The 25,292-nt window shown below is 34.0% G+C and overlaps 1 protein-coding gene and 1 long non-coding RNA gene across 7 annotated transcripts in view; both read right to left on the bottom strand.

Moving 5' to 3' along the window:
• TASOR2 (transcription activation suppressor family member 2) overlaps positions 1-25,292 on the bottom strand; it is an 84,464-nt gene that overhangs the window by 49,103 nt on the left and 10,069 nt on the right. For 3 of the 6 annotated variants that reach the window (XM_037847904.1, XM_037847905.1, XM_037847909.1), the window contains exons 1-11: positions 14,874-15,007; positions 10,960-11,105; positions 10,567-10,662; positions 9,483-9,555; positions 6,607-6,698; positions 4,503-4,640; positions 4,232-4,356; positions 4,124-4,143; positions 3,909-4,008; positions 1,004-1,104; positions 226-329 (exon numbers count right to left, since the gene is read on the bottom strand). In XM_037847904.1, coding sequence (XP_037703832.1) covers positions 226-329; positions 1,004-1,104; positions 3,909-4,008; positions 4,124-4,143; positions 4,232-4,257 — 351 coding nt within the window. In that variant the 5' untranslated portion in view covers positions 4,258-4,356; positions 4,503-4,640; positions 6,607-6,698; ... (2 more) ...; positions 10,960-11,105; positions 14,874-15,007. Of the gene's footprint in view, positions 1-225; positions 330-1,003; positions 1,105-3,908; positions 4,009-4,123; positions 4,144-4,231; positions 4,357-4,502; positions 4,641-6,606; positions 6,699-9,482; positions 9,556-10,566; positions 10,663-10,959; positions 11,106-14,873; positions 15,008-25,292 lie in introns of those variants that run through there. The other 3 variants (XM_037847907.1, XM_037847906.1, XM_037847908.1) reach the window with 2 other exon arrangements.
• LOC119543194 lies at positions 14,977-23,584 on the bottom strand. The gene is made up of 3 exons (XR_005218535.1): positions 23,159-23,584; positions 22,744-22,801; positions 14,977-15,007 (listed from the first exon to the last, which is right to left on the bottom strand). It is a non-coding gene; the product is annotated as an uncharacterized LOC119543194 (long non-coding RNA).

Below are 25,292 nucleotides of genomic sequence, written 5' to 3'. Positions count from 1 at the left end.
TTTCTTATAATCAGGAATATAGGCCAACTCCTGAGATAAAAAAAGTAAGCAAGGTACAATGGGAATGAAAATACACTGCTGGTCAATAAATATTAGTTAAGTGATGAAAATCCTTCTTAACAAGCTAAAGTAATTCTATCTAAGCACAACCAACTGAGAAGTAGATATCAATTTCTCAACTTCAGGGAAAAAAAAATCATTGTATTTTAAATCACTGATTCTTACCAATCCCTTTGTTTTAATGTATTCTGTTAGTTTATCTATCTTCTCCCCTTGTTTGTTTGACAGTTCCACCTCATATAAATTGAAGCACATATCTTGATGACAGACTGTAGAAAATATAAGAAAAACAAAACATTTCTCATTTTAAATATGCTATTATATTTCTTATAACCAATTTGTTCATTTTATAAAAAGGTGAAATAACTAGGGATTATACTAAAAAAAAAAAAAACATTTCTTTCAATGGTCATGGTCATGGTCATGGTTATAAAACTCCTTAACAAAAACTTACTGAATATTAATTATTTTAAAATAAAGCTCTCATTTATACCACTATAGCAGTATCATTACAAGCAATACCATATAAATAGCAAACATCAAGGATCCATGAACTGACTAAATAACCAAGAAACTTCCTTTTCTTTTTTTGCATTTTTCCTTCGTGTTTAAAAGTACACAACAAAAACTCTGTTCTCCTTGAGAGAAATGGTTATGCATTTCCAATTATTTTAAAGTGTATCTGTTTGCTTAGTTCTCTCAGCATTCTATATTAAAGATATTCTTTGTCATCTTAGATGTAACCACCTTTTGCAGTTTCTAGTTGGCCTCCAAGGAAATGAATAACATAGCAACTACAGAAGTTTCTTTCACAAAATACCTGTTAAGAATCACTTAAGATTAAATAACAGTGTGTGTTAGTATATATGTATTTGGAAGAGATAGTGAGAAATAGTTGTAAAGAAGCCCAAGACATGCAGTGTATCAAAACATTTAAACAGACCTTTTTGCTCCAAGTAGTTCTCTTTTCTAAACGCAGCTTCTGGTAGTCTTTTTTTCAAAGAAGACACTTTCATTACATACTGAAACTCTAGTTCCTGTGGTCTAAAAAATAAAACAATACCAAGCAGTGTAATAAATATTAAAACTATCTATAGCTCCATAATTTTTGATTTTCTAACCTATAAAATGCAACAAAAGTATCATAACCACAAAAAATCCTTAAATTGATAAACTCCCAGGTTAAATAATATGCATATTTGTAAATATTATTGATTTTCAAATACATGACCAAGGTCTGAAAATATGTTTACATTTTATGACTGCATGTATTTTTGGTATAATTCAAACATCCAGATGTATAGAAGAATTATGCATACTGGAATAGAAAATTAATTAAAAATTATGCTACATAAGAGTCAGAAACTTTTGATTAATATTAGATTGCCCAGAGTACAGTGCCAAAGAACGATCACATCCACATCTTTTGTATCAATTCCCTATTTTTTTTTTTAGAATTTATTTCAAAATACATTTAGACTTACAGAAAAGTTGTAAAAATAGTATGAAGAATTCCTCATGTCACACTTCATCTGATTCCCCCATATTACCATTTACCATGTTTACTTTATCATTCTTTGTTTCTATATATGCATATTTTTTTCTGAACCTTTTGCAAGTAAGTTGTAAACATGATGCCCCTTTAGCCCTAAATACTTCTGTGTGCATTTCTTTAGAAGAAAAGAGGACATTTTCTTATACAACCATAAAACAATAAACAAAATCAGGAAATTAACAATGATATAGCTCTATTATTTAACTTAGTCCTTATTCAAATATCACGACCTATATCACTAAGATTCCTTATAACTAAAGAAATAATTTTTTTCCCTGGTCCAGGATCCAATCCAGGACCACATTGAAGTTAATTATCATATCTCTTTGGTCTCCTTTAATCTGGAACAGTTTCTCAGGCTTTCTTTAACGACCTTGATATTTTTGAAGGATACAGACCACTTACTTTGCAGAATGTCGTACTGTCTGGGTATATCTGATGTTTTCTCCTGATTAGAGTCAGATTATGCACTTTTGGCAGGAATACCACAGAAGTAATGTGTCATTCTCTGTGCATCATATCAGAAGGCACATGATGTCTATCCCATTACTGGTGATGTTAACTTAACCACTTGGTAAAGATGGTATCTGCCAGTTTTCTCTACTATAAAGACTACATTTTTCCCTTTGTTACTATTATTTTTTAATACACTTTTTAACTGTGAAATTTAACATATATACAGAACAGTGATAACTTTCAAAGTATGATTTAACAAGTAGTTAGCAAATTTCAAAGAATGTCATGGGTTACAGTTCCGTAATTTCAGTTATTTTCTTATTGTGATATATAACATACATACAGATACAGAAATGTGATAACTTTCAAAGTACAATTTAACAAGTGGCTATATAAGTAATTTCAAAGAATGTTATGGGTTACATTTCCACAGTTTCAGTTATTTCCTTATTGGGAAATGTAAGATATATACAGAAAGGTGCTAACTTTGAAAGTACAATTTAACAAGTAGCTATGGAGCAAATTTCAAAGAATGTTATGGGTTACAGATCCACCATTTCAGTTATTTCCTTCTAGCTAATCTAATATCCTAGCATCTAAAATATAGAGAGATTCAACATTCATAATCCTTTATTAAATCTTATCTTGTCTGTTGGTAGCCCTTCCGCTTGTTTAATCACTTTCTCAATCTTCAGGAATGTCTAGGCAGTGACCACCCTAACTTGTTCATATTGAAAGGGGGTGCTGACATTATGGGGAAGGGGGCTGCATCAGGTTGATATTCTTAAAGAAGCTGTTGCCTCTGGGTTTTAGGACTTGACTGGCATAGTAACATTCTGGTGGATTTAAGTTTCTGAAGAATATACTTAGTGAGTGAAACTTACAGTCTCAGATAGGGCCCTTTGTTATTAATAAGCAATTGTGGGGAAATACTTTGAGACAATGAAAATATCAAGAAACTTTCACCTACTATTTTTAGTATCCACCTACTATTATAATGATGCCAAATGGTGATTTCTATAAATTCTACCATTCTTTCTACACTTATTGGAATGTACATTGTACCCTACAGTGAGGAAACTTCTCTTTCTCCCTTTTATTCATTCATACAATTCTTACTTAATTTTTGGGTTATAATACCCCTGACTCTTCTTAAAAAAAGCCAGTAGAAAAAAAAAAAAAGAATTCTGATAGCACACTGGTTTTCCCCTTAACATTTCAATTAAGTTACATCTTCCTTTCAATGGTTTGGGTTACAAACCAAAAAGAGACTGCACAAAAAGATTTCATAAGATGCCTTTTAAAGTTCCCAAAAAGAAAATATTCATTATGAAAATTCATCATAATATAAATACATATAATAGCTACTCTATTGAATACCATTCTAGAAAAATCATGTAGAAATTAGAAAATCAGATACTGCAAATCTTAATAAAGACTTAATAATGGGATGAAGTGGCTATAATTTGCTATACCTGCTGTCTAGGCAAATCCAGTTTCTCCCTAGAGAAGTCAAACTTCTAGAATCAAATAATTTATCCTGAGAGGCTATTATCCCATTAGTGAAATAGGATATTAAGATTTAAAAAGTGATCTGTCAAAGGTTGTAAAATAATTTATTTCCAAAAGCCAATGCCAGAATTTAGATCTGAATTTAGGTTTCCTGTGTTATGTGCTCTATACATCTATCTACCCACCTAAAAGTACCCTAATCTAAAACCAAGTACAGTTGCTACAGTTCACACCAGTGCCACCCATCAAGGCTTCAAAATGAGAATTCAAAAAAAATTTTTTTTTCACATAAGCATTGGGCAAGGACACAAAATTTGGTACTTACAGCTGTGTTGGAAGAACTGTACCATAAGTGGACCAAAGAGTTATATCACACAGCAGACAGCTTTGAATACTTAACTTCCCTTTCCATGGAGAGATGAGAACTTTAAGAAATGAAGGTTAAGACAGAAACTGATTATTTTATTTATTAGTGGTACCTTTACTTAAAAAAAAGAAAACAAAAAACCTGAAAGAACAATCAATGAAATAATTTCTTACCATCTTCATTGAGTTCAAGTCTAGGAAAAAAAAAAAAAAAAAGGAACCATTTTTATAAGGGCAAAGGAAACAAATCCAGTAAAACAAATTATACATATAATTACTTACATGCTTTTATGAGCTGGTGCTGCCATCTTTTTAGGTTCTCTGTACTGAAAAGCTACAATTACATAAGGACAGATCTGTCTGGGTCGCTCAATGAAAGTACTGCCTGAAAGCTCATAGAGGTAATACTGAAAGAAGAAAAATAAATATTACCAGAGTAGCACCATCGAATTGCATATGCACCAAGTTTATCTCAACCCCACTCAGCCCTGAAATTTAAAACAGCAGGTTGAAAAACATATCTTGGGTCTTATTTATTCACAGATGATTATACCTGACTCAGTTCGAAGGTGCGAAAATGGCTTGTCTTGTGAGAAACCTTGTGAGTATTTGTAGCCACATGGCAATCATAGCCAGAAGATGGCCTAGTGTAATTCGTTGTATAATTCTCAGGCACAAACCTGACTTTTCCCTAGAATAAAAATATTAAGAAAAATCAGATGTCTTTCAATAGCAATAACCTTTATTCCAGAACTCATTTAAAAGTAGCCTAATGAGGATGTGTTTCAACTAACAGCTGTGTTAAAAACTATGTTTTTTAGAAAAGCAATTATCTGAGGGACAACAATAGTTTTGATTATCCATGGACCCCTTAAAATTGTATAAAAAAAGGCTGGTGTGTTTTTTGAGGCAAAAAATCATAGCTTTTATCATAATACAAAAGAGTATATGAATCACCCTGAATTTAAGAAAACTACTGCTTTAAAAGAAAACTATACAGCTCACCATAGATGCCACATAGGCTATTCAATGACTATCCATAAAAAATGATAAATGGTATCTAAAATTTCAAAAGATGGGTTTCAAACTGAAGTATTAAGTTATTAATTATAAATTACAGACAAAGGTACTTCTATTAAGCCAGGGCCCAGTAAATAAGCAAAGAGCAAATACATGCTAAAGTGCTTAAGCAGGCCACTGGCCCTGAGCACTGAACAGTTAACAGCATTTCCCATTATAGATCTGTCTTCATCAAAGGTCACATGTCTCCGCAAAAAGCAAGAAAAAGCAATCAAGCTTATCATATGATGAAATATTATAGAATGACTTAAATATACTGTTTTGAAGAACATTTAATGACATAAGAAAATGTTCACAACATAATGTTAAGCTAAATCAATAAATAATATATATGCAAGGAAAAATAAAAATAAACCAAACATATCAATGTGTGGTACGGGATTATAGGCAATCTTTATTTGTAGTCTTTACAAGAAGAACGTAATTGCTATTTTTAAAAAAAGATTTTTTTTGTTGTTAAAGTTCCACTTCTTCATTTATAGGCCCACCATAAGAATATATATAACCAAAGTATATAAATGGTATTTCTCCGTAAACAATCACAACCTCTATCTTTTCCCTATCAAGTATCTTATGATGCTTACTGTGGCTGGCTTTTAAGCAATAAAATAAACAGCAATATGCAGCCAGACAGGGGGAGTTAACAGTGGCAAGAAGCCAAGACTGGTACAATCTAACAAAAATAAAAAACCAAATCCATGTTTATCATCTGAGTTGACAGGCATATTTTCTGCAGCAGTACGGCAGTACTTTTCATACAGCAGTGAAGGAATATTAAAGGAGGAAAAGCTGAAGTGATCATACTTCAATGCAATGCTATTTTCCCTCTAATTCTAGGCACAAATTTTGGAATATGAAGAATTCACACTCTTATAAGTCACTATTGTTGGGTTCATAACCAAAGAACTTAAGATAGTAAGAAAGCTAAAACAAAAGCAACAAAACAAAACAAGACCATAAAAATAAGTCGTCAAAAGCCCAACAACCTCTAAAATCAGTCTTCCTACTGTCTGGGTGAAAATTCTAATCTCATGATTCATTTATACTGTACTATTTCAGGAAATTTAAGAATTTGTGAGATTGGCAGTTACCGATGCCACATGAAGCTGTAAACATGTAATAACATATTAAGGAAACCAGTTATGCTGAGGTCTGGATGTTTTAAGGAAAAAGAAAGCGACAATTTCCCATTTTGACTATTTAAACCAGACAATGAATACTGCTTGCTGAAATTCATCTTCTACAGCTGAACTGTAATAATATTTTATAAGCAGCTACTGGTTTTCTGTTACTTAATGTTTAAAAATGGCACTGCAGGACAGGGGTGAGAGGAAGACTTTTCAATGAACACCTTTTTTGTTATTTTGAGTTTTTTTTTTAAACATGTTCATAGATCAATTATTAAATGAACAAACAAGTTTTGTTTGTAAAGCAAACTAAAAACAGCACATATTCTTCTGAATTTGGATAGCTGCCCATATGAACTATATTTAGCTATGATCTTTAAAAAACATTATCATAGATTGATAACCTTCAGTTTTTAAAAGAAAAACTACATAAACACATCTGGGCTTTACCTTAATTAGATTAAAAATTACAACATAACCAGATTTTCCATGATACCATGGTCTTGGATGAAGATAGTCTGAGTATTTGGAAATGTACACACCTGTAAGTGTAAAAGACAGATTAATTTACACTTTAAAAAGACAATTTACATACATAATTCACATGCAGAACTACCTTTAACTGGTCACCTATAGATAAACATAAGAATAGGCAATGCAAAGAACCTAAAATAAAGGTGGCCTGAAAGATTCTTACAGCTCTCCACAGTAATCAACTCCTAAACTGAACACTGGTTGGGGGTAATTTTGGTTTAGGCTCTACAAAGATTTAACCAGCTTGGTCTGGAGACCACCACAATACTACTTCCAAAATTATAATAATATATAATTTTGGTTAACTCACTAAGTGTGTCATTTTTTAACAAATGCACTGACTTGTCTTCCTTCAAGATTCTTTATTTAGAAAATCTATATACCAAATATCATTGTCAGTAAGTCATAAACTTTACAGGAAACTGTGCAGTATTACTGAGCAAATTTTGGAACATCTGTGGATTTCTTTCTAAAAATTTTAATTAACCAGAACATATAATTTACATTCAACCATATGATGACAGTCTTTAATGTTAATATGATAAATATAAATTATTTCAGATGTTTGCTGGGAAAGGAAAGAGGAAATTAACATTAATTGGATACTAGTTACGTGCCAGATGCTTCACACATGCCATTTTACTAAATTCAGAAAGAGTAATGAATTTGTGGTCAATGAATATGTGGGTTTCAGTTCCAGGTTTTCCACTTACTAACTAGGGAAGGGTGACTCAGCAAGATTTGGGTCACAAGTCCATAAACTATAGGGTTCTCATGAAGATTTAAAAAGATCAATTAACTTTATAAACTATAAAACACTGTATTATTAATATTATTAGTATTATACACAAAATTAACCATTTCTATTTGAGCCAAACATATAAAATGTACACAAGAAGTAATGCTATTGTATTATCAACCCAAGTATATGTGATTATGAAGAATATGTATTTCTTAGAAACAATCCAGCTTTTATTTCTACCACCTTATTGAAGTTGGTCTCTTAAACATCAACAATAAAATAATGAGATTGTAGTTGTGAAGGAAAATGTTCTTATCTTTGGAAATGCATTCTGCATTATTTACTTGCAATTGACTTCCAAATTCTTCAGCCAAAAAAAAATAAAATAAAATAAAAATAAACAAATGAAGCAAATAATCAAACCTAAGTGATGGGTATATTATACTACTTAATCTTTTTATGTGTTTGGCTCTTTCATAATGAAGAGAGTGGGGTACAAAGAAATAGAAAAGAAAAAGGCTTAATGTAAAATGTTACTGGGGTTATGAATTTATTCCCTTTAATGTCATTAGAAGATATGAGTTGAATGTAAATTTAAAAAATTTTGTTTTACATAGCTACTGTGTCTGATCCAGCAATTCCACTCTTCAGTATATGCCAAGGAAAAATGAAAACATAGGTCCATCAAAAAACTTGTACATGAATGTTCATAGCAGTATTATTCATAATAGACTCAAAGTGGAAACAACCCAAAGATCCATCAGCTGATGAATGAATAAACAAAATGTGGTATATCCATATGACGGAATATTATTTGGCCAAAAAAGGGAATGAAGTACCCACACATGCTACAATATGGATGAAGCTTGAAAACATTAAGTGAAAGCCGGCTCAAAGGATCACCTATTATATGATTACATTGTCCAGAATAGACAAATCTAGAGACAGAAAGAAATTAGTGGTTGTCCAGTGCTAGAGGTGGGGTGGAAAGGGGAGTGACTGCTAATGGGTACTGGATATCTTTTTCGGGTGAATAAAATATTCTAAAATTGATTGTGGTATTGGTTGCACAACTTTGTAAATGCACTAAAAAACACTGAATTGTACACTTTAGATGGGTGAATGTTCTGGTATGTGAATTATATCTCAATAAAGGTTTCATTAAAAAAAAAAGTCAGCTGGAAATCTAGCCATCAAGCCTGATGATCTTTCTCAGTCCTGATCTGCCACTGCCAAATGCCCTTCCTTAAATTCCTTCTGATTTCTGTAAAACTCTACTTCCTGATTCTATCTCCTCTGAACTACCCTTAACTTTTACTCATTTATCCCACCCACCTCCACCCCATACTCCCATTACAATCCCAAAGTTCTGTTCTTTGCCGTCTTATTCCTTCCAAAATTCCTATGTAACAGTGCTTTAGCTTCAAATAGCGCCCCACCTCCACCCCTTGAACCCCATCCCAAATCCTCTCACAACAACTTCTTAAGGCAGTTTTACCTATTTTATAAGTAAGGAAACTGATGCTTAAAGAAATTTAGTGCTAACTCATGTTCTTCAAATTAGATTACCTTTCTCTTAATCAGATTCTCTACCAATTGGCTTCTTTCCTTCTGTGACTCTTTTCTATTAATAATATCAATACAGTATAAATTGAAAACTGATATTTGATTATTTCCTCTTTTACTCCTCATATTCCACGGTTGCCAAGTTTGATCAGTTCTATCTATTCTCTATTCCTATTGCCATTATAATAGCTTAGAAGAGGCGCTCATTACCACTGGATAATTGTATTAATCTCTTAGCACTAAAAATACCTTCAGTATCTCTTCTAGTCCAACCAACCTTTAAAAAAGTTCGCATCACATAACTCCTGTTGAAAAACCTAAAGGTTCAGACTCTAAGCTCATTTGTATGTTTAAAGTCCTGATTCTAAAGACTATTATGTTTGTCATTAACTGAAACTGACTTTTAACCCAAGTATCTCATGAAGTAATCTAAACCTCACTTCACCTTATGAAAGAAAAGATTCTTGTTTCTTTATTGACTTACCTTTGGCTGGGTCACCCAGAGTGGTAATAGCACTGCTGCCAACACAGAGCCCACGCTGACACACCAGTTTTGCCTTTAAACAAAACATATTATTTTGCTCATCAAAGCTAGTTTTTGGAGGCTGTGAAACGCTATAAACATTAAAATAAATATAGAATCTGTATACCACATGCATTCACGGCACAAAGGAAGTTTATGTAAAGCAATCAGGTTTTAGTTAATGGTTCAAAGTTTTTCAAAAAACTTTGCCATTTCTATTAACAAAAATGTCGCTAGCAAAACAAACAAACTCAAGATTTAAGTCCTCTCTTGAAGATTTCTTTTTCAATTATAGCTTTGTTAATCACTCAGTTTGAAAATGCCTTACCTCCAAATGTCTTTATTAGTATGAACCCACAGAATATCTTACTTGGATTTAAATGATTAAGTTAAATAAATAAATGCTTCTAGCATTGTAATACAACCCCCATATGTTAGTTTATTATTCTTTAAGCAAATCCACCCATGTTCATTATGGACCATTAACCCAAACAAAGCTTTACCTTTTAGTTGTTTAAGTTTTGATCATAGATTTCTAGTATTGCCAAGATTGTTTCTAGGAAGCCATACACATCTTTGGAGACATATCCTCCACACAGCAGTTCCTCCTCTCACAATTAGATACAAGTGACAAAATGGATACTCAAACGTCAAAGACAGGTATGAAAAAATTCCAAGAAATGAGAATGCTAAAATTGTTCACGTTATCCCCCAAAACTGTATGATTTAAACTTAAAAAAACCTCTACAGGAAACAAAGTATCAATGTAAAGGATAACCCAGAATGGAGAAATATCATTCAATCCATTAAAAGGCATTGCTAACACTGGAGAAACTTTATTGATCCATAAGCTTACAAATATATGTATGATGAAAGAGGAACTATGAAAATATGTAGAAATCAAATCTCTTTCCTGATGAACTTTCACTGTCATCAAACTAAGTACCAGAAAAGATAGATGAACTGGTAATCTTACAAATTGTGATACCATTAATTTTGTACATTAATATCACAAAATTAATTTCCTACAACCTAACTCCCTTACCTGATTTTCAGTTTCAAACAGAAGAAACCCATAAGTTTCTTGAAGTTCTTCCTGAGTATAGTCACTTGCTTTTTTTTGTTGGTAAAAAGTTTTGTACTGTATAAAGAGAAAATGACCACAAGCTATAAGCATGCTATTTTGCCTTGTAAATTAATTTTAAATTTGTATCATCTGAATTCCTCCTGCTAAAAAAAACTAATGAATTTATTATTTTTCTATTCCCTAGTATATATTATTACCCTCCAACAGACTATTTCCAAGGATCTTTTATCTCATCTGAAATGTGACAGCTAAAAAGAACTAGGCTTTTATATAGTCAAAATGATGGGACTATTTTTTTTTTTAACTAAAATAAAACTAACACACAGACACAGTGTGTACCAAGCACCTCACCTCATTTAAGAAAATGTCATTTTTCACCAAAGTCACTTGACTGTACTGAAAACCATGCTCAGATGCAGAGTCCAAGTAAGAAGAATGGAGAATTGAAACTGCCCTCTGGAAGACAGAGTCTGAACTCAAGGACACTGTCTTAAAAACTGTAAAACACAAACAAAAATAATGCAACTGTTTAAGGCAGCCAAAGGATGGGGTTAAAAGTGGCACACTAAACATCACTGAACACTTATCCTATCTCACTTCTGTATAACCAACAAATTCATATTTTTGTGACTATCATGTGTACCACCTTAACTAATCTTAAAAGACTTCTCATGTGGAGAAAATAAGCCAAATGAACTAAAATTGAGGGTGAATTACTTTTAATACAGGCGCTAAAATACACCCTGACAGACCCCTTATGCCTTTTGGTTTAAGGCTGTGCACACTAACCACAGTTGGTAAGTAGACACTGTAGTGTCAAGTCGGCAGTCAGCCCTCTCTTAGACTACTGTTTCTCAGCCTTTAGTTTTTTTAAACCTATGTCACATTCTGATGAACTTACCCCCCTCCCATTTTTCATCAAATCCCCAGGTAAGTCCATTAGGTTCTTTTTAAGGGATCTACTATTGCCCAGTCACCAAACACATTAGAAATCATTGCATCTTTGGGGTTTTCTCACCAGCCAAGAATAAAACTATGTTACTTTTTCTGAAAGTGCTTTTTTCAAACCATATCCATGTGCTATCCCAGAGACTCTGATATACTCTTCTCATGAGAGGCCTGTCTCCTAACTGATAATTATTGATTTGGTTCAACAATTTTCTTGGTTTACCCTTTATGCCTTTTGATTTTATAAGTCATCACTTTGGCAAGAACTGAGCCTAATGAATGCTCATAACATTTAAGCATTTGGATTGTTTATTCTATCTGTATTTTCTCTACTCTCTTTACGAAGGTTGGGAAGGGGATACATCACCATTATTTATAAATAATGAGGAGAATGAAATAATTTACGTATTATTCAAAGTTGTAGTCATATGATATAAATAAGTAATTAACATGACTTCCTACTTTTACCAGAACTGAGTCAACTGCAGTAAAGTCTAAACTGTTAAAGGGAAAAAAAGCATTTTAGTTAAAATTAACTTATGAACAATAGATACCAAAAAACAAGTCTACCACAGAAATGAAAACAAGCACTTCAGTAAAATTAATTTGGACTGAACGGTCCTTTTTTACTTTTACTCTTGCTCAGTTTCACTTTCTCCTTCAATATCAGTATACAGCTTTGTAAAAAAATACAGATATTCTGAATAGACTCAAATAGTGTAATAGTGTTAATAGTTAAAATTATGGCTTTTTTTTTTTGGCTACATTACTCAAAGCACAGGGAAGGTTGAGGATCTATAAATTCATCTCATAGTACCACTGACTTAATAACCAACAATCTGCACTGCTAGTCCAAATACAAATCAAGAATCTTTAGAAATTATAATTTTAGAAACATTATATTTAATATTTTTTAAGAAGGCAACATCATTTTCTCTGAGAATCAATATTTGACAAAAGTTGTCATAACTTCGGAAATGAACATCCTATGATTATCAGCTTCTCTAAATTCTGCAAGACATTAATAGGGAGGCACAAATTTTATATTTGGAAAGTACTGAATACTACATCTATTCCCATTTTTTGAGCAATACAATACACAGTAATAAACTGAAAACTCCAGAAATAGTGTAACAATAATAAATAAAATGAATTAACTTTTTAACAGTGTTTTCTAAATATATATAGAAAACCCTTTATTTATACTAGTGTAGGGAATACTGTTCCAGAGGTTACAAAAAACAAACAAATTAACACATCAAGGAGGAACAAGTAGCAAATGAATTATCCTGTGCTTAAATATTTTTAGGGCCAAAGCTATTTATTTATGGTTAAAAATGCTTCCCCTTTAAGTAATCGTTCTCCAAATAGCAGCATATTTACAAAAGCAGTGATTTTATGGTTAGTAGAAGGAAAAGCATGTCAAAAACAAGCTGTTTGAAAACCAGAGCAAATCTTGAAACTTTCATGACTTCATAAAAAATGACCTCAATTATACTCTCAAGGAAGTACAACAATTTCCTGCTTTATAAATGAGGAGATGGATGAGAAGGACTTTATCTAGAAAACTAGTTGATACTCTCTTCTCTACATGACAGTTTCATTTAAGAGTCTAACTAGTGTCTGGAGTAATATGGACACTCAATGAATGACTGGTTTCATTTTTGCCAAACAATACACATGCTTTCTTTAAACATTTAAGATTATCAGAGCATTAAGAAAATGAAGAGGGAGCTATTCCACAAAGAAACCTAAAACAACAAGCAAGAAGATAACTTTAAAAATACCTGTCTGTAAAGTGTAAAGACTGTCTCTTAAGGCTTGAGTACCCAATGAAGAGCATTTGGAGAAATTTTAAGCTCAATCACAGTGGCTCTGGAAACTGAGTCAATATTTTATTCTGTAGCACCTGGCTTTAGGCTCATTTCTTTGCTATTTGTGGATTCAGCCTTAAAAATTAAGTGAAGTTTGATATAGTCAGATTCTGGTTAAGTGGCTGCATTAATCTTTCCTCTTTCTCAAAATCTATTACAGAGTTACTAAGTGTGTCTGCGGCACTTCTATCTCTTTTTAATGTCTAATAAAAGAGATAAGAGAATTATAAACCAACTTCCAATGGTGTGCCACAGATACCTGTTTTCCATTCCATAAGCATCTGGTCTGAAAGAAGATGATGAAATGATCTGATTTCCACAACTTAGGTATTGCAATAATTCCAAACAAAACTAAGCACTTTTACATCTCCCCCAGATCTTTTTCCACCTGTCTTGTTTGTGCATTAAGCAATAGAACTAATCAAAGACAGAAACACTCAGAACCCAACAATATCACTGCCATTAAAAGCCCTTGTTAGTGCTCCCTATGAGTACTGCAACCTAACCTAGATTTTCATCACTGTCTGTATACTTCAGCTGTTCTAAGCAGATCATTTGTCAGTTGCTGAAGGAAGAGATCTTTCCTCAATCACCTAATCCTAAATGTATTTATTGTTAAGATATTAAAGGATTGCCAGGTTAAGACAGATACAACTTTTTAGTGGTACAATTTGGCAAGACCTAACAAAACTCAAATGCGTATCCCCTATAATCATTCCATTTCTAGGAATCGTCTCCTCAGAAATACTTGCACAAGTGAACAGGATGTGTATCTACAAGGATGTTTCACGCACCAGCTTCTATTATAGCAAAACACTGGAGACAACTTAAATTGCCACCAACAGGGAACACTTTGCAAACATTAAATAAAAGCAAGGTGTATCTGTTTATAAAAAAGCCAGGTGTATCTGTTCATACTGACATACAAAGATACTTTATACTACTGAGTAAACAACATGCATTATTTAATGCCATTTCGGTAAAATATAAATAAATAAAATCATGTTTTTGAAAGTGTACAGGAAAAGATCTAGAAGGACAGGAAACCAAACTGTAACACTGGTTACACACCAATGGTTATTGAGATTGGGAAGTGGACAAAAGGGGAACTATACCTTTTATCTTACATTTTACTACAATTTAGGTTTTTCCTAAAGCATGTATTACTTTAATTATTTTGAATACCTCAATTCAAAACAAAATTGAATAATTTTAAAGAAATACAAAGAGAGGAATCTGACAATTTTCCTTGAACATATATCTTTTATGATGCAATTGGAAAACTTAATCACCTACAGTATTTGGACTAAAGATCATAAAAATATTTGTAGCTATGGTCCTTTCATCTTATATGACCTAAATTAAAATTTAAAAATTTAAAATATTTTATCTTCTACCTTGAATGCATTAGTAATAATTTATAGCACTTAGTTTAATACCCACTTTTTTCTGATATGAACCCTGTCTCGATCTTCTCTAAGAGAGAATGTAGCTGGGAGGGTGGTCTTAATTCACTTTCACCAAGTATACCCCCAGAATTCTTGTCATAGTCCTGTTTTTTGTTAATGTCATAAACGCTAAAATAAAAAAAAGAAAAAAATTACATCATAAAGTGACTATTTATGGCATATGTACTATATAAACAAATTTTTACTGATTATCTAATTTATATGACATATAACGCTATAATGGTTATTACCCCCTTTTGACAAGTCTCCACAGTTGAGGGCTAAATTTGCTCGATGAGCAAAAAACACACATAACCTGAAATGCTTTTCCTCCAATATTCTTTAACTTCTAAAGAAAATTTTGTTCACAGAGATAAATTATGCTTACAGGAATCATTTGCCTAACTGAAAAAAAAATCTTTCAAAATGAAGAAACTGTAGAAACACATTCATATTCTGATGGATGGAAATAATAAAACCAAGTAGAACACAAATAAAATCTTTCCCTACAGCCAAAGTAGCAATATATGATTCACCTATTCATTAAAACTATTAGAGGTGACTACTAGGTACCCTGTACTATGCTGTATCCTGTACTATGCTGTATCCTATACTATGCTATACCCTGGACTCATCCAGACAAATGAGAAACAGTCTCTACAATGAAAGCGCTCCTAGACTAGAAAAGACAAACCCGTAAAGAAACCAGTACTAAATGTGTAGGAGTATCTAGCACATAATATAGTCGGTCATAATGGTGCAAACAACCAACTTCATGGGATAAGGATATCATAGAATACGCTTTATAGAAGCAATGATACTTGAAATCTGAGTAGGTATTCAAATGATAAGGAAGCTGAAAAAGGGCACTAGTGTGTATATTGTCTACGCAGTAGAAATAGTATGAGCAAAGGCAGAGTTATAAAAATGATACACTTTAGGAAATGCAAATAGTTTAATATAAAGGAATACTAAGGAAGAAGGGAGAAGAATAAAATAAGAACACAGAAAGATAATCAAAAAGTGGTAAAGTTTTCAGTTTGTGTCATGAGCCTTAGAATACTGTTCTAAATAATAATTAATTGAGGAACTCAATATGCTTTACAAAAAATTAGCACGTATAGTTTTATTGTAGACTTTTTTTTCAAAAAAGCATTTGAGGCAGAATTATGTGGATGTGTTGAAGATTCTTTAGAAAAAGTAGCTATCCTGCTAGTATTCTTTCATTAGGCAAATAGATTATCTCTGTCAAAAAGGGACAATTAAATTGGGATCAGGAGACCAGGATTCTAGTGCAGACTCTACTACTAACTTGTTCTGAGATCTTGGTTGGACAATTTTGTTGAATGTGCTAAAACAATAAATAAATAAATAACACAAAAACTGTCATAATTGCAAGGAGAAATTGAGCAATCCATGCTTACAGAAAAAGATTTTAACCCAAACTTACAGAAAATGAGAAAGCAAACAGAAAAAAAATTAATTATGAAATGTAAGATTTAAATCACATTAAAAAAAAAAAAAAAAAAAAAAGCTTGCTTTATATGTAGAATTCTGTGCCCAACAATTATTTAAGAAATTTGGTCAGCTAAGTTGGAGTAAGTGGTAGCAAACTAGCTCTCCTGATGTAATCAACTGTAACACAAGACAAAATACATGCGGCAATTCTTTTCAGGCAATGGAAAACTGGTAGTGCAACACTGTGCTCTCTTAAAGAAGGGAAACTCATGAGATAAGCCCCAATAGTATCCTAGCACTCTCCCTGGGATGACTTCCTACCCCCAGCACAGTGAGCTCGAGATCAAGCAGAGAAGGAAGGGGTCATAGTTTGGGGTAGCAGCAGCAGGACATTATGGTGGAGGGAGTTGGGCAGAGTGAGGGGCTCACTAAGTCTGTTGAGGTTTTTTGAAAGTCCTTGGCTGAAAATTGGGCTGGGTATATTATATCAATATAATACTGATAAGCGAGATTATACAAGAATTATCAGAGTGAGTCTGCTATGGGATTAAGGATGGAACAGACCTGAGGTCAAGCAGTGCTGGCGGATGTTAAGATACCAAATAGATCTATAGATGTGCAGAAACAGATGACTGATTCTAAAACCTACATGGAAATTCAAAAGACTTAGAATAACCAAATCCAGTTTTGAAAAAGAACAGTTAAAGGACTCAATGCTACTTGATTTCAAGAATTACTGCAAAGTAGTCAAGACAGTCAAGATATAAATATATCTTTATATCAATAGAACAGAATAGAGTCCAGATATTGATTTGCAGCAATATTGCCCATATAATTCAATAAGGTAAGAATAGCTTTACAACAAGTGGTGCTAAAACAACTAAAATGGGGGAAAATGAACCTTGACCCCTATTCCCAAACCACAATAAAAATTAACTTGAAATGAACTGTGGATCTAAACATAAAAGCTAAAACTATAAAGCTTCTAGAAAAAATCTTAGGGAAAAATCATCTCAACTACAGAGCTGGGTAAAGACTTCTGAGGGCACAAAACCCAGTTACCAGAGAAGAAAAACTGACACACTGGACTTCATGAAATATTAAAACCTCCTGCTCTTCAAAAGACATCATTAAGAAATTGAAAAGGCAAGCCAAAGAATGGAGAAAACACACATAAAAGACTTGTAGCCTGAATATACAAAGAACTCTCAGAGACACTTCACCAAAAAAAGACATATTCATGGCATGTAATGGAAAGTGGTTAACATCATTAATTATAAGAGAAATGCTAATTAAAACACAATGAAACATTACTTGACACCCACTAGAATGGCTAAAATTAAAAAGATTAAAATATCAAGTGCTGGCAAGGATGAAACAATTTTATGACAAAAAATTAAAAGCACAAAATGGGAGAATTTTGTAGAAATAATACAATTTATCAAACTCTACTTAAAAACAGAAAACTGGAATATACCTACAACCATTAAATAATTAATATAGTTATTTGTAATATACATTATATCTGTTATAGGTATATAAATGTCAGACCCAAGAGTTTTCCACATACAACTTTTAACAGAAAATAGGAAAATCTCAACTTATTTTATAAGGCTAGCACAACCTTGATAGAGAAACCAGAAAATGATGGTTTTAAAACAAAATTTTAAGGCAACATTACCAATGAAAATACAAGCAAAAATCTTAAATAAAAATACTAGAAAATCAAAACTAGTAATATTTACATAACACAAAACAACATGATCAAGTAAGGTTTGTATCAAATTCAAGGAAGGCTTAACATTAGAAAATCTATTCACATAATTCACTATATTAAGAAATTAAAGAAGAAAACACTATGACCATAAATTGGTAGATATAGAAAAAGCATTCATAAATTTCAACTTGTGATTAAAAAGAAAATTCACAGTAAATAGATTATCTTACTTGATGAAAGGGTATCTAGATAATAGCTTACATACATAATGGTAGAACATTAAAAGTATTCTCTTTAAGATAGATTGTGGTGATGAACGCGTAACTATGTTATCATACTGTGGACAGTGGATTGTATACCATGGATGATTGTATGGTGTGTGAATAAAACTGAATTTAATTAAAAAAAAAAAAAAGTATTCTCTTTAAAGTCTGATAAAAAACAATGGCCCCCAATAATAACCGTTATAATTTTTCCAGAGGTTTCAGTGGTGGATTCCTTTGCTGAAGTTTCCCTTCTAGTTGTTTCCTTGAAAAAGGCTTATGTAGAAAAGATGTGAAACCTTGGACATTCAAAAACTATTAGTCAGTAGTCCTTATACCCAAGCACACCTTGGCAGGGAAAACAAATTTTGGTTCACCCTTTCTTTCTTCAGTTAGTTTTATATGTTCCTCTACTGCTTTTTGGTATTGAATGTTTCTGTGAAGCCTGATTCAGACCTGATTTTCTTTCCCTTATGGAATGTTATTTTTTTTTTCTTTTATCTTTTGGATTTAAGCAGTTTTATTGAGAGAGTTGTGCATTCATCACCACAATCAATTTCAGAACATTTTCATTGCTCCAAAAAGAAAAACCACATACCTCTTAGCAGTCACCTCTCAATCCCTCTATCCTTCCCAGCCCTACATAACCTCTGATCTAATTGTCTCTATTATGGTATGATATCTTGCCAGTCCAATAATTTTATCAAGATATGTCTTAGTGCTTGTTCCAGTTTGCTAATGCTGCCCTTTTGCAAAATACCAGAAGTGGATTGGCTTTTATAAAGGGGGTTTATTTGGTTACAAAGTTACAGTCTTAAGGCCATAAAGTATCCAAGATAAGGCATCAACAAAGGGTTCCTACACCAGAGAAAGGCCACTGGCTTCTGGAAAACCTGTTAGCTGGGAAGGCATATGGCTGGCATCTGCTTGTTCCCAGGTTGCCTTTCAAAATGGTGTTTTCCAAAGTGTTGCTCTTCGGGCATTTTGTCCTCTCTTAGCTGCAGCTCCTCTTCAAAATGTCACTCTCACTTGCTCTCCAAAATGTCACTTACAGCTGCTCTGCATTTGGGCCTGTGTGGCTTTTTTCAAAGTACTCCAGTGATCCAATAAAGACCCACCCTCAATGGGTGGGACAACGCCTCCCAATGCAAGTTCTCGCCCATAGTTGATTGAGTCAAATCTCCATGGAAACACTGAACCAATAGGTTCCAATTTAATCAACACTAATACATCTGCCCCACCCCACCCCAAGACTGCATCAAAGAACATGGAGTTTGGGGGGACATAATACATTCAAAGTGGCAAAGTGTTGGGCCAGTTTTCCCTGGAACATGATGTGTTCTTTCAATTGGTAGATTCAAGTATTGTTTTACTTAAGGAAACACCTTGAATTATACTTTCATATACCATACAATTCATCTATTTAAAGTGTACAATTCGATGGCTTTTTGCAAATTCACACAATTTTAGAATACTTTCATCATCCCTAAAAGAAATTCTGTACCCTTAGCCATCACTCCCTAATACCTCCATCAACCCCAGTCCTAGGCTACCACTAATCTACTTTCTGTCTCTCTATATTGCCTCTTCTTGGACATTTCATACAAATGGAATCACATAATATGTGGTCCTTTGTGAATGGTTTCTTTAGCTTAGCAACTGTTTTTGAGGTTCAGCCATGTTGTAGCATGTATCAATACGTCATTCCTTTTTTTTTTTTGGCCAAATAATAATCCATTGTATGGATATATCACATTTTATTTATCCATTCATCAGTTAATGGACATTCGAGTTGCTGCCACATTTTGACTATTACGAATACTGCTATAATCATTGTGTACAAGTTTTTGCATAAACATGTTTTCAATTCTCTTGGGTATATACTTAGGAGGAATTGTTGGTACATATGGTAACTCTCTGTTTAATCGTTTGAGGAACCACCAGATTGTTTCCCAAAGGGACTGCACCATTTTACACTCCAATCCACAATATATGAGGGTTCAATTTTTCCACATCGTTGCCAATACGTTATCTATTGCTTTTTTCCTTTATTATAGCCATCCTACTTGGTGTAAAAAGGTATCTCATTGTGGTTTTGATTTGCAATTCCCTTATTACTAATGATATCCAGAATTTTGTCATGTGCTTATTGACCATTTGTACATGATCCTTTGACCATTTTTAAACTGGGTTTATTATCATTATTATTATTATTATTATCAACCTTTAAAAGTTCTTTATGTATTCTGGATAAAAATCACTTATCAGATACACGATTTTCAAGTATTTTCTCCCGTTTTGTGGGCTGTCTTTTCAGTTTCATGATGGTGTACTTTGAAGCACAAAAGTTGTTAATTTTGATGAGGTCTACTTTATGTATATTTTTCTTTTATTCCTTGAATTTTAGTGTCACAGCTAAGAATCCTTTGCCACCCGAATGCCTCTTTGTTGCTCAGATGTGGCCCTCTCTCTCTAGCTAAGCCAACTTGGCAGGTGAAATCACTGCCCTCCCCCCTACGTAGGATGTGACACCCAGCAGAGTGAATCCCTGTGGCAACGTGGAATATGACTCCCGGGGAGGAATCCAGACCTGGCACCGTGGAATGGAGAACATCTTCTTGACCAAAAGGGGGGTGTGAAAGGAAATTAAATAAGCTTCAGTGGCAGAGAGATTCCTACAGGAGCCAAGAGGTCACTCTGGTGGGCACTCTAATGCACACTATAGACAACCCTTTTTAGGTTCTAATGAATTGGAATAGCTAGAAGTAAATATCTGAAACTATCAAACTACAACCCAGAACCCATGAATCTTGAAGAGGATTGTATAAAAATGTAGCTTATGAGGGGTAACAATGTGATTGGGAAAGCCATATGGACCACATTCCACTTTGTCTAGTTTATGGATGGATGAGTAGAAAAATGTGGAAAGGAAAAAAAAAAAGCACCCACTGTTCTTTTTTACTTTAATTGTTCTTTTTCACTTTAATTTTTATTCTTCTTATTTTTGTGTGTGTAGTAATGAAAATGTCAAAAATTAATTTTGGTGATGAATGCACAACTATATAATGGTATTGTAAACAACTGAATGTACGCTTTGTTTTGTATGACTGCATGGTATGTGAATATATCTCGATAAAACAAAATAAAATAAAAAATCCTTTGCCAAATCCAAGGTTGTAAAGATTTACCCCTATTTTTTTCTCCTGGATTATTAGTTTCATAAGTACAGGGACTCTGTCCTTTCCAATGCTGTATTTATTCCCAGTGCCCAGAACAATGCCTGGTACACAGTAGGGTTTCAATAAATATTTGATGAATTAATCAATTAGTTTTTCAGATCACCTCACTTCTCTACTTAAAACCCTTCAGTGGCTTCTTGTCGTACTCAGAACACAATCCACACTCCCTGCCATAGCCATGCACAATCTGGTCATTGTTTATTTCCTGCACTTCATCTTGTCCCACCTTCCCCAGACTTCCTAATTTCCAGCTACACTGATTTTTCAGTTTCAAGTTCTTTCCTGTATTAAGGGCTTTGTACATGCCATTATTTCTGATCGGAATGCTCTTTCTCCCATTCTTCTCATGGCTTAGCTCCTCTCTTTTAGCAGATAACCTAATAGTAATCTCCTGAGATAAGCCTTCTCTGGTCACTCCTTCTCAAGTAGGCATTTCTTTTAAAGCACTCTTTACACCACACAATTATTTTTATTAATTTACTTTTTAGAGGGGTGGGGGTGGGGGGGTCTGTCTTCCTCACTAGAATGTAAGGTCCACAGAACTGATACCGTGTTTGTCTTGTTCACCACTCCCCAAGTAAAGCAGAGCTTCTAGCACCACAGTAGATACTCAAAGTTATCTTCAGGTGGAGGAACTATAGTTAATTTTTGCTTTTTTTTTTTTACAATTTTATGTATTATCTGAAATTTTAAGTAAGCATAAATATAATCTGGGGAAATAAAGCTATTTTCATTTTGGAAAAAAAAAGACCTCCCATAACCCTGAATGGCTGCAAGTTACAGTTTTTTTTAGAAGACAAAGCAGAGAAACAAATAGTATTCCCATGAGTCAAAACAGTTAAGAGACCTATAAAACAGTGTTTCTAGTAAAAAGAAAAAAAACAAAAACAAACAAAAAAAACCCTACAGAATGAAAAATGTACAATTCTCATAGAAATTTTAAAAATACAGAAGTTTTGTCATGTTCAAAAGATTAAATGTTCCCAAGTAAAGATAATCATACACAAATGATATAAAAATCAAGGAAATCCTTGCTATTATTTCAAGTAAAAAGCGCATTTGCGATCGTTGTTTCTCATTTCAAAAGATAACCTAAAATACTGTGTACAGACAAAAAAAAAATGAAGCTGTAAGAAACAGTACTGCAACAGTCCTGCAAGTTTCACTACTGCCACAAATTCATTTAACTCATCTGATGTCTCAATGAGGAATGAAAGGAAAGGAGCTCTGTAAACGGTGAAGTACCCTAAAAAAAAAAAAAACGTGCAGTCATCACCCGGCCTCTGGACCACGAACCTGACTTTGCCCTCATCAAAACTTTCACTCCATACACCCCCTCCTTAAAGTAAGAAACCCTATGGCCTCTTTCCACTTTCTCCCAGTCTCCTTCCTAATCAGTGTTGTTGAGACAAGCCAGCTCCCTTAAAAGGCTCAGGCTCTAGGAGGTCAAACAGCACCAAGCAGCAGGTGTCTAAGGGTGTCCCACAAACGCCAGCCCCAAGAGGCAGGTGCTCGCTCCGGGTTCGATCCTTACCAGAGACCAACCCCTAAAAGTGGGCGGCCCCCGCAGACCCCCTCCCGGGCCAGCCTCTCCCTTCTTTACCTCATGATGCGTCCGGGAGGGGGGCTCTGTCGGTGCAGAGCGGGCCGGTCCGGCCTCTCCCGCCGCCGCCGAGGCCAGTGCTGGCGGCGAGAGGAGGCGCGTGTGGCGTCCCCCGGGCTGCTGGCGGCGCCTTTTGAAAGTAAACACGCGGCGAGGTAAGTGCCGCTCCGCGAGAGGCGGCGCGCACCGCTCCCTGCGGACCGCGTGACACGCAGAAACCAAGGCCGGGCTTTCAGTTACGCTCTTCTCACAGGATTTGAGAAGGAAGCAAAGTGCTTTTCGCCCTTTGTTTGAGTCTCAGGATAACCTGGCTAGGTGGGTGGTTTTGTTGTTGTTGTTGTTGTTTTTAATTCAAAAGTGTACAACTATTCACAGCACCATTACATAGCTGTGCATTCATCACAATTACTTTTTGAACATCTTCATTACCGCAAAAAAAAAAAAAAATTAAAATTAAAGTAAAAAAGAACAACTAAAACATCCCATCCTTCCCTATTATTTACTTTTTTCCCCATTTTTCTACTCATCTGTCCATTAAACAATCAAAGGTTCCCGGTATAATCACATTGCTATGCATTCACCACCACAATTTATATGAGGGCATTTCCATTTCTTCCAGGGGGAAAAAAAAAAGAAATAAATACAATAAAAAGGTCAGACAACACCAAAGCCAAGAATCCCATTCCCCTCCCTTATACCCCCCTTACAGACATTTAGCCTTGGTATATTGCCTTTGTTAAAATTAATGGAGGCATATTACAATGCTTCTGTTAACTATAGTCAATTTGCGTTGACTGCAATTTTTCCCCAATATCAAACCATTTTCAACACCTTGCAAAATTGACATTCATTTGTTCTCCCTCATGTAAACACATTCTTGTTTGTACATTTAATCACAATCATGGACCACTCTAAGTTTCACTAAGTTATACAGTCCCAGTCTTTATCTTCTATCTTTCCTTCTGGTGTCATACATACCCCTAATCTTCCTCTTTCAACTGTACTCAAAGTCATCTTTGTTCAACGTACTTACAATGTTGTGCTACCGTCCCACAGTATTGTATTATCCATTTCCGGGATCTATACAATCAATCTTCTTGAACAATTACATACTCCTTCAAGCATCAAATACCTGATCTCTACCCTCTTTCTATCTCCTGATATCTTCATTTCTACACTTTTCTACAAGCCTCTCTCTCCTGTCTTTTCCTATTTGTCTGTAGCACTCCCTTTAGTATTTCTTGTAGAGGAGGTCTCCTGTTCTCATACTCTCTTGGTGTCTGTTTATCTGTAAATATTTTACACTCCCCCTCATTTTTGAAGAACAGTTTTGCTGGATATAGGATTCTTGGCTTGGTTGGCAGTTTTTCTCTTTCAGTATCTTGAATATATCATACCACTGTCTTCTCGCCTATATGGTTTCCGCTGAGAGATCTGCATTTAGTCTTACCGAGCTTCCCTTGTATGTGATGTATTGCTTCTCTCTTGCTGCTTTCAGAATTCTCTCTTTGACTTTGATTTGAAAATCAGATTAATAAATGTCTTGAGTAGGTCTATTTGGATCAATTGTTTGGGGCATGTTGTGCTTCTTGCACCTGTAATTTTATATCTTTCATCAAGAGTTGGGAAATTTTCATTGATTTTTCCTCTATTATTCTTTCTGCTCCTTTTCCCTTCTCTTCTCCTTCTGGGACACCTATGCCACGTATATTCATGTGCTCCATGTTATCAGTTTCCTGAGACCCTGCTCATATTTTTCCATTCTTTTCCCTACCTGATCGTTTGTGTGTAGGATTTCAGATGTTCTGTCCTCTAGTTCACTGATCCTTTCTTCTGCCTCTCCAAGTCTGCTGTTGTATTCTCCATTGCGTTTTTCATCTCCTCTATTGTGCCTTTCATTCCCATTAAGTTCTGCCATTTGTTTTTTCAAGCTTATGAATTCTTCCTTATGGTCACCCAGGGTCTTCTTTATATCCTTCTCTTTTATCACATTTTCTTTAAACTCATTGACTTGATTTAGAAGATTTGTTTGAAGATCTTTAATTAATTGTTTCAACTCCTGATCTCAGTTGAGTAGTATTAGTTTGTTCCTCTGATTGGGCCATATCTTTGTGTTTCCTGGTGTGGCTCATGT

The sequence above is a fragment of the Choloepus didactylus genome, chromosome 8, assembly GCF_015220235.1.
Source record: "Choloepus didactylus isolate mChoDid1 chromosome 8, mChoDid1.pri, whole genome shotgun sequence".
NCBI lineage: Eukaryota > Metazoa > Chordata > Mammalia > Pilosa > Megalonychidae > Choloepus > Choloepus didactylus.
The sequence above is the reverse complement of the archived record's forward strand: the minus strand, read 5'-3'. Positions and strand labels throughout refer to the sequence as shown.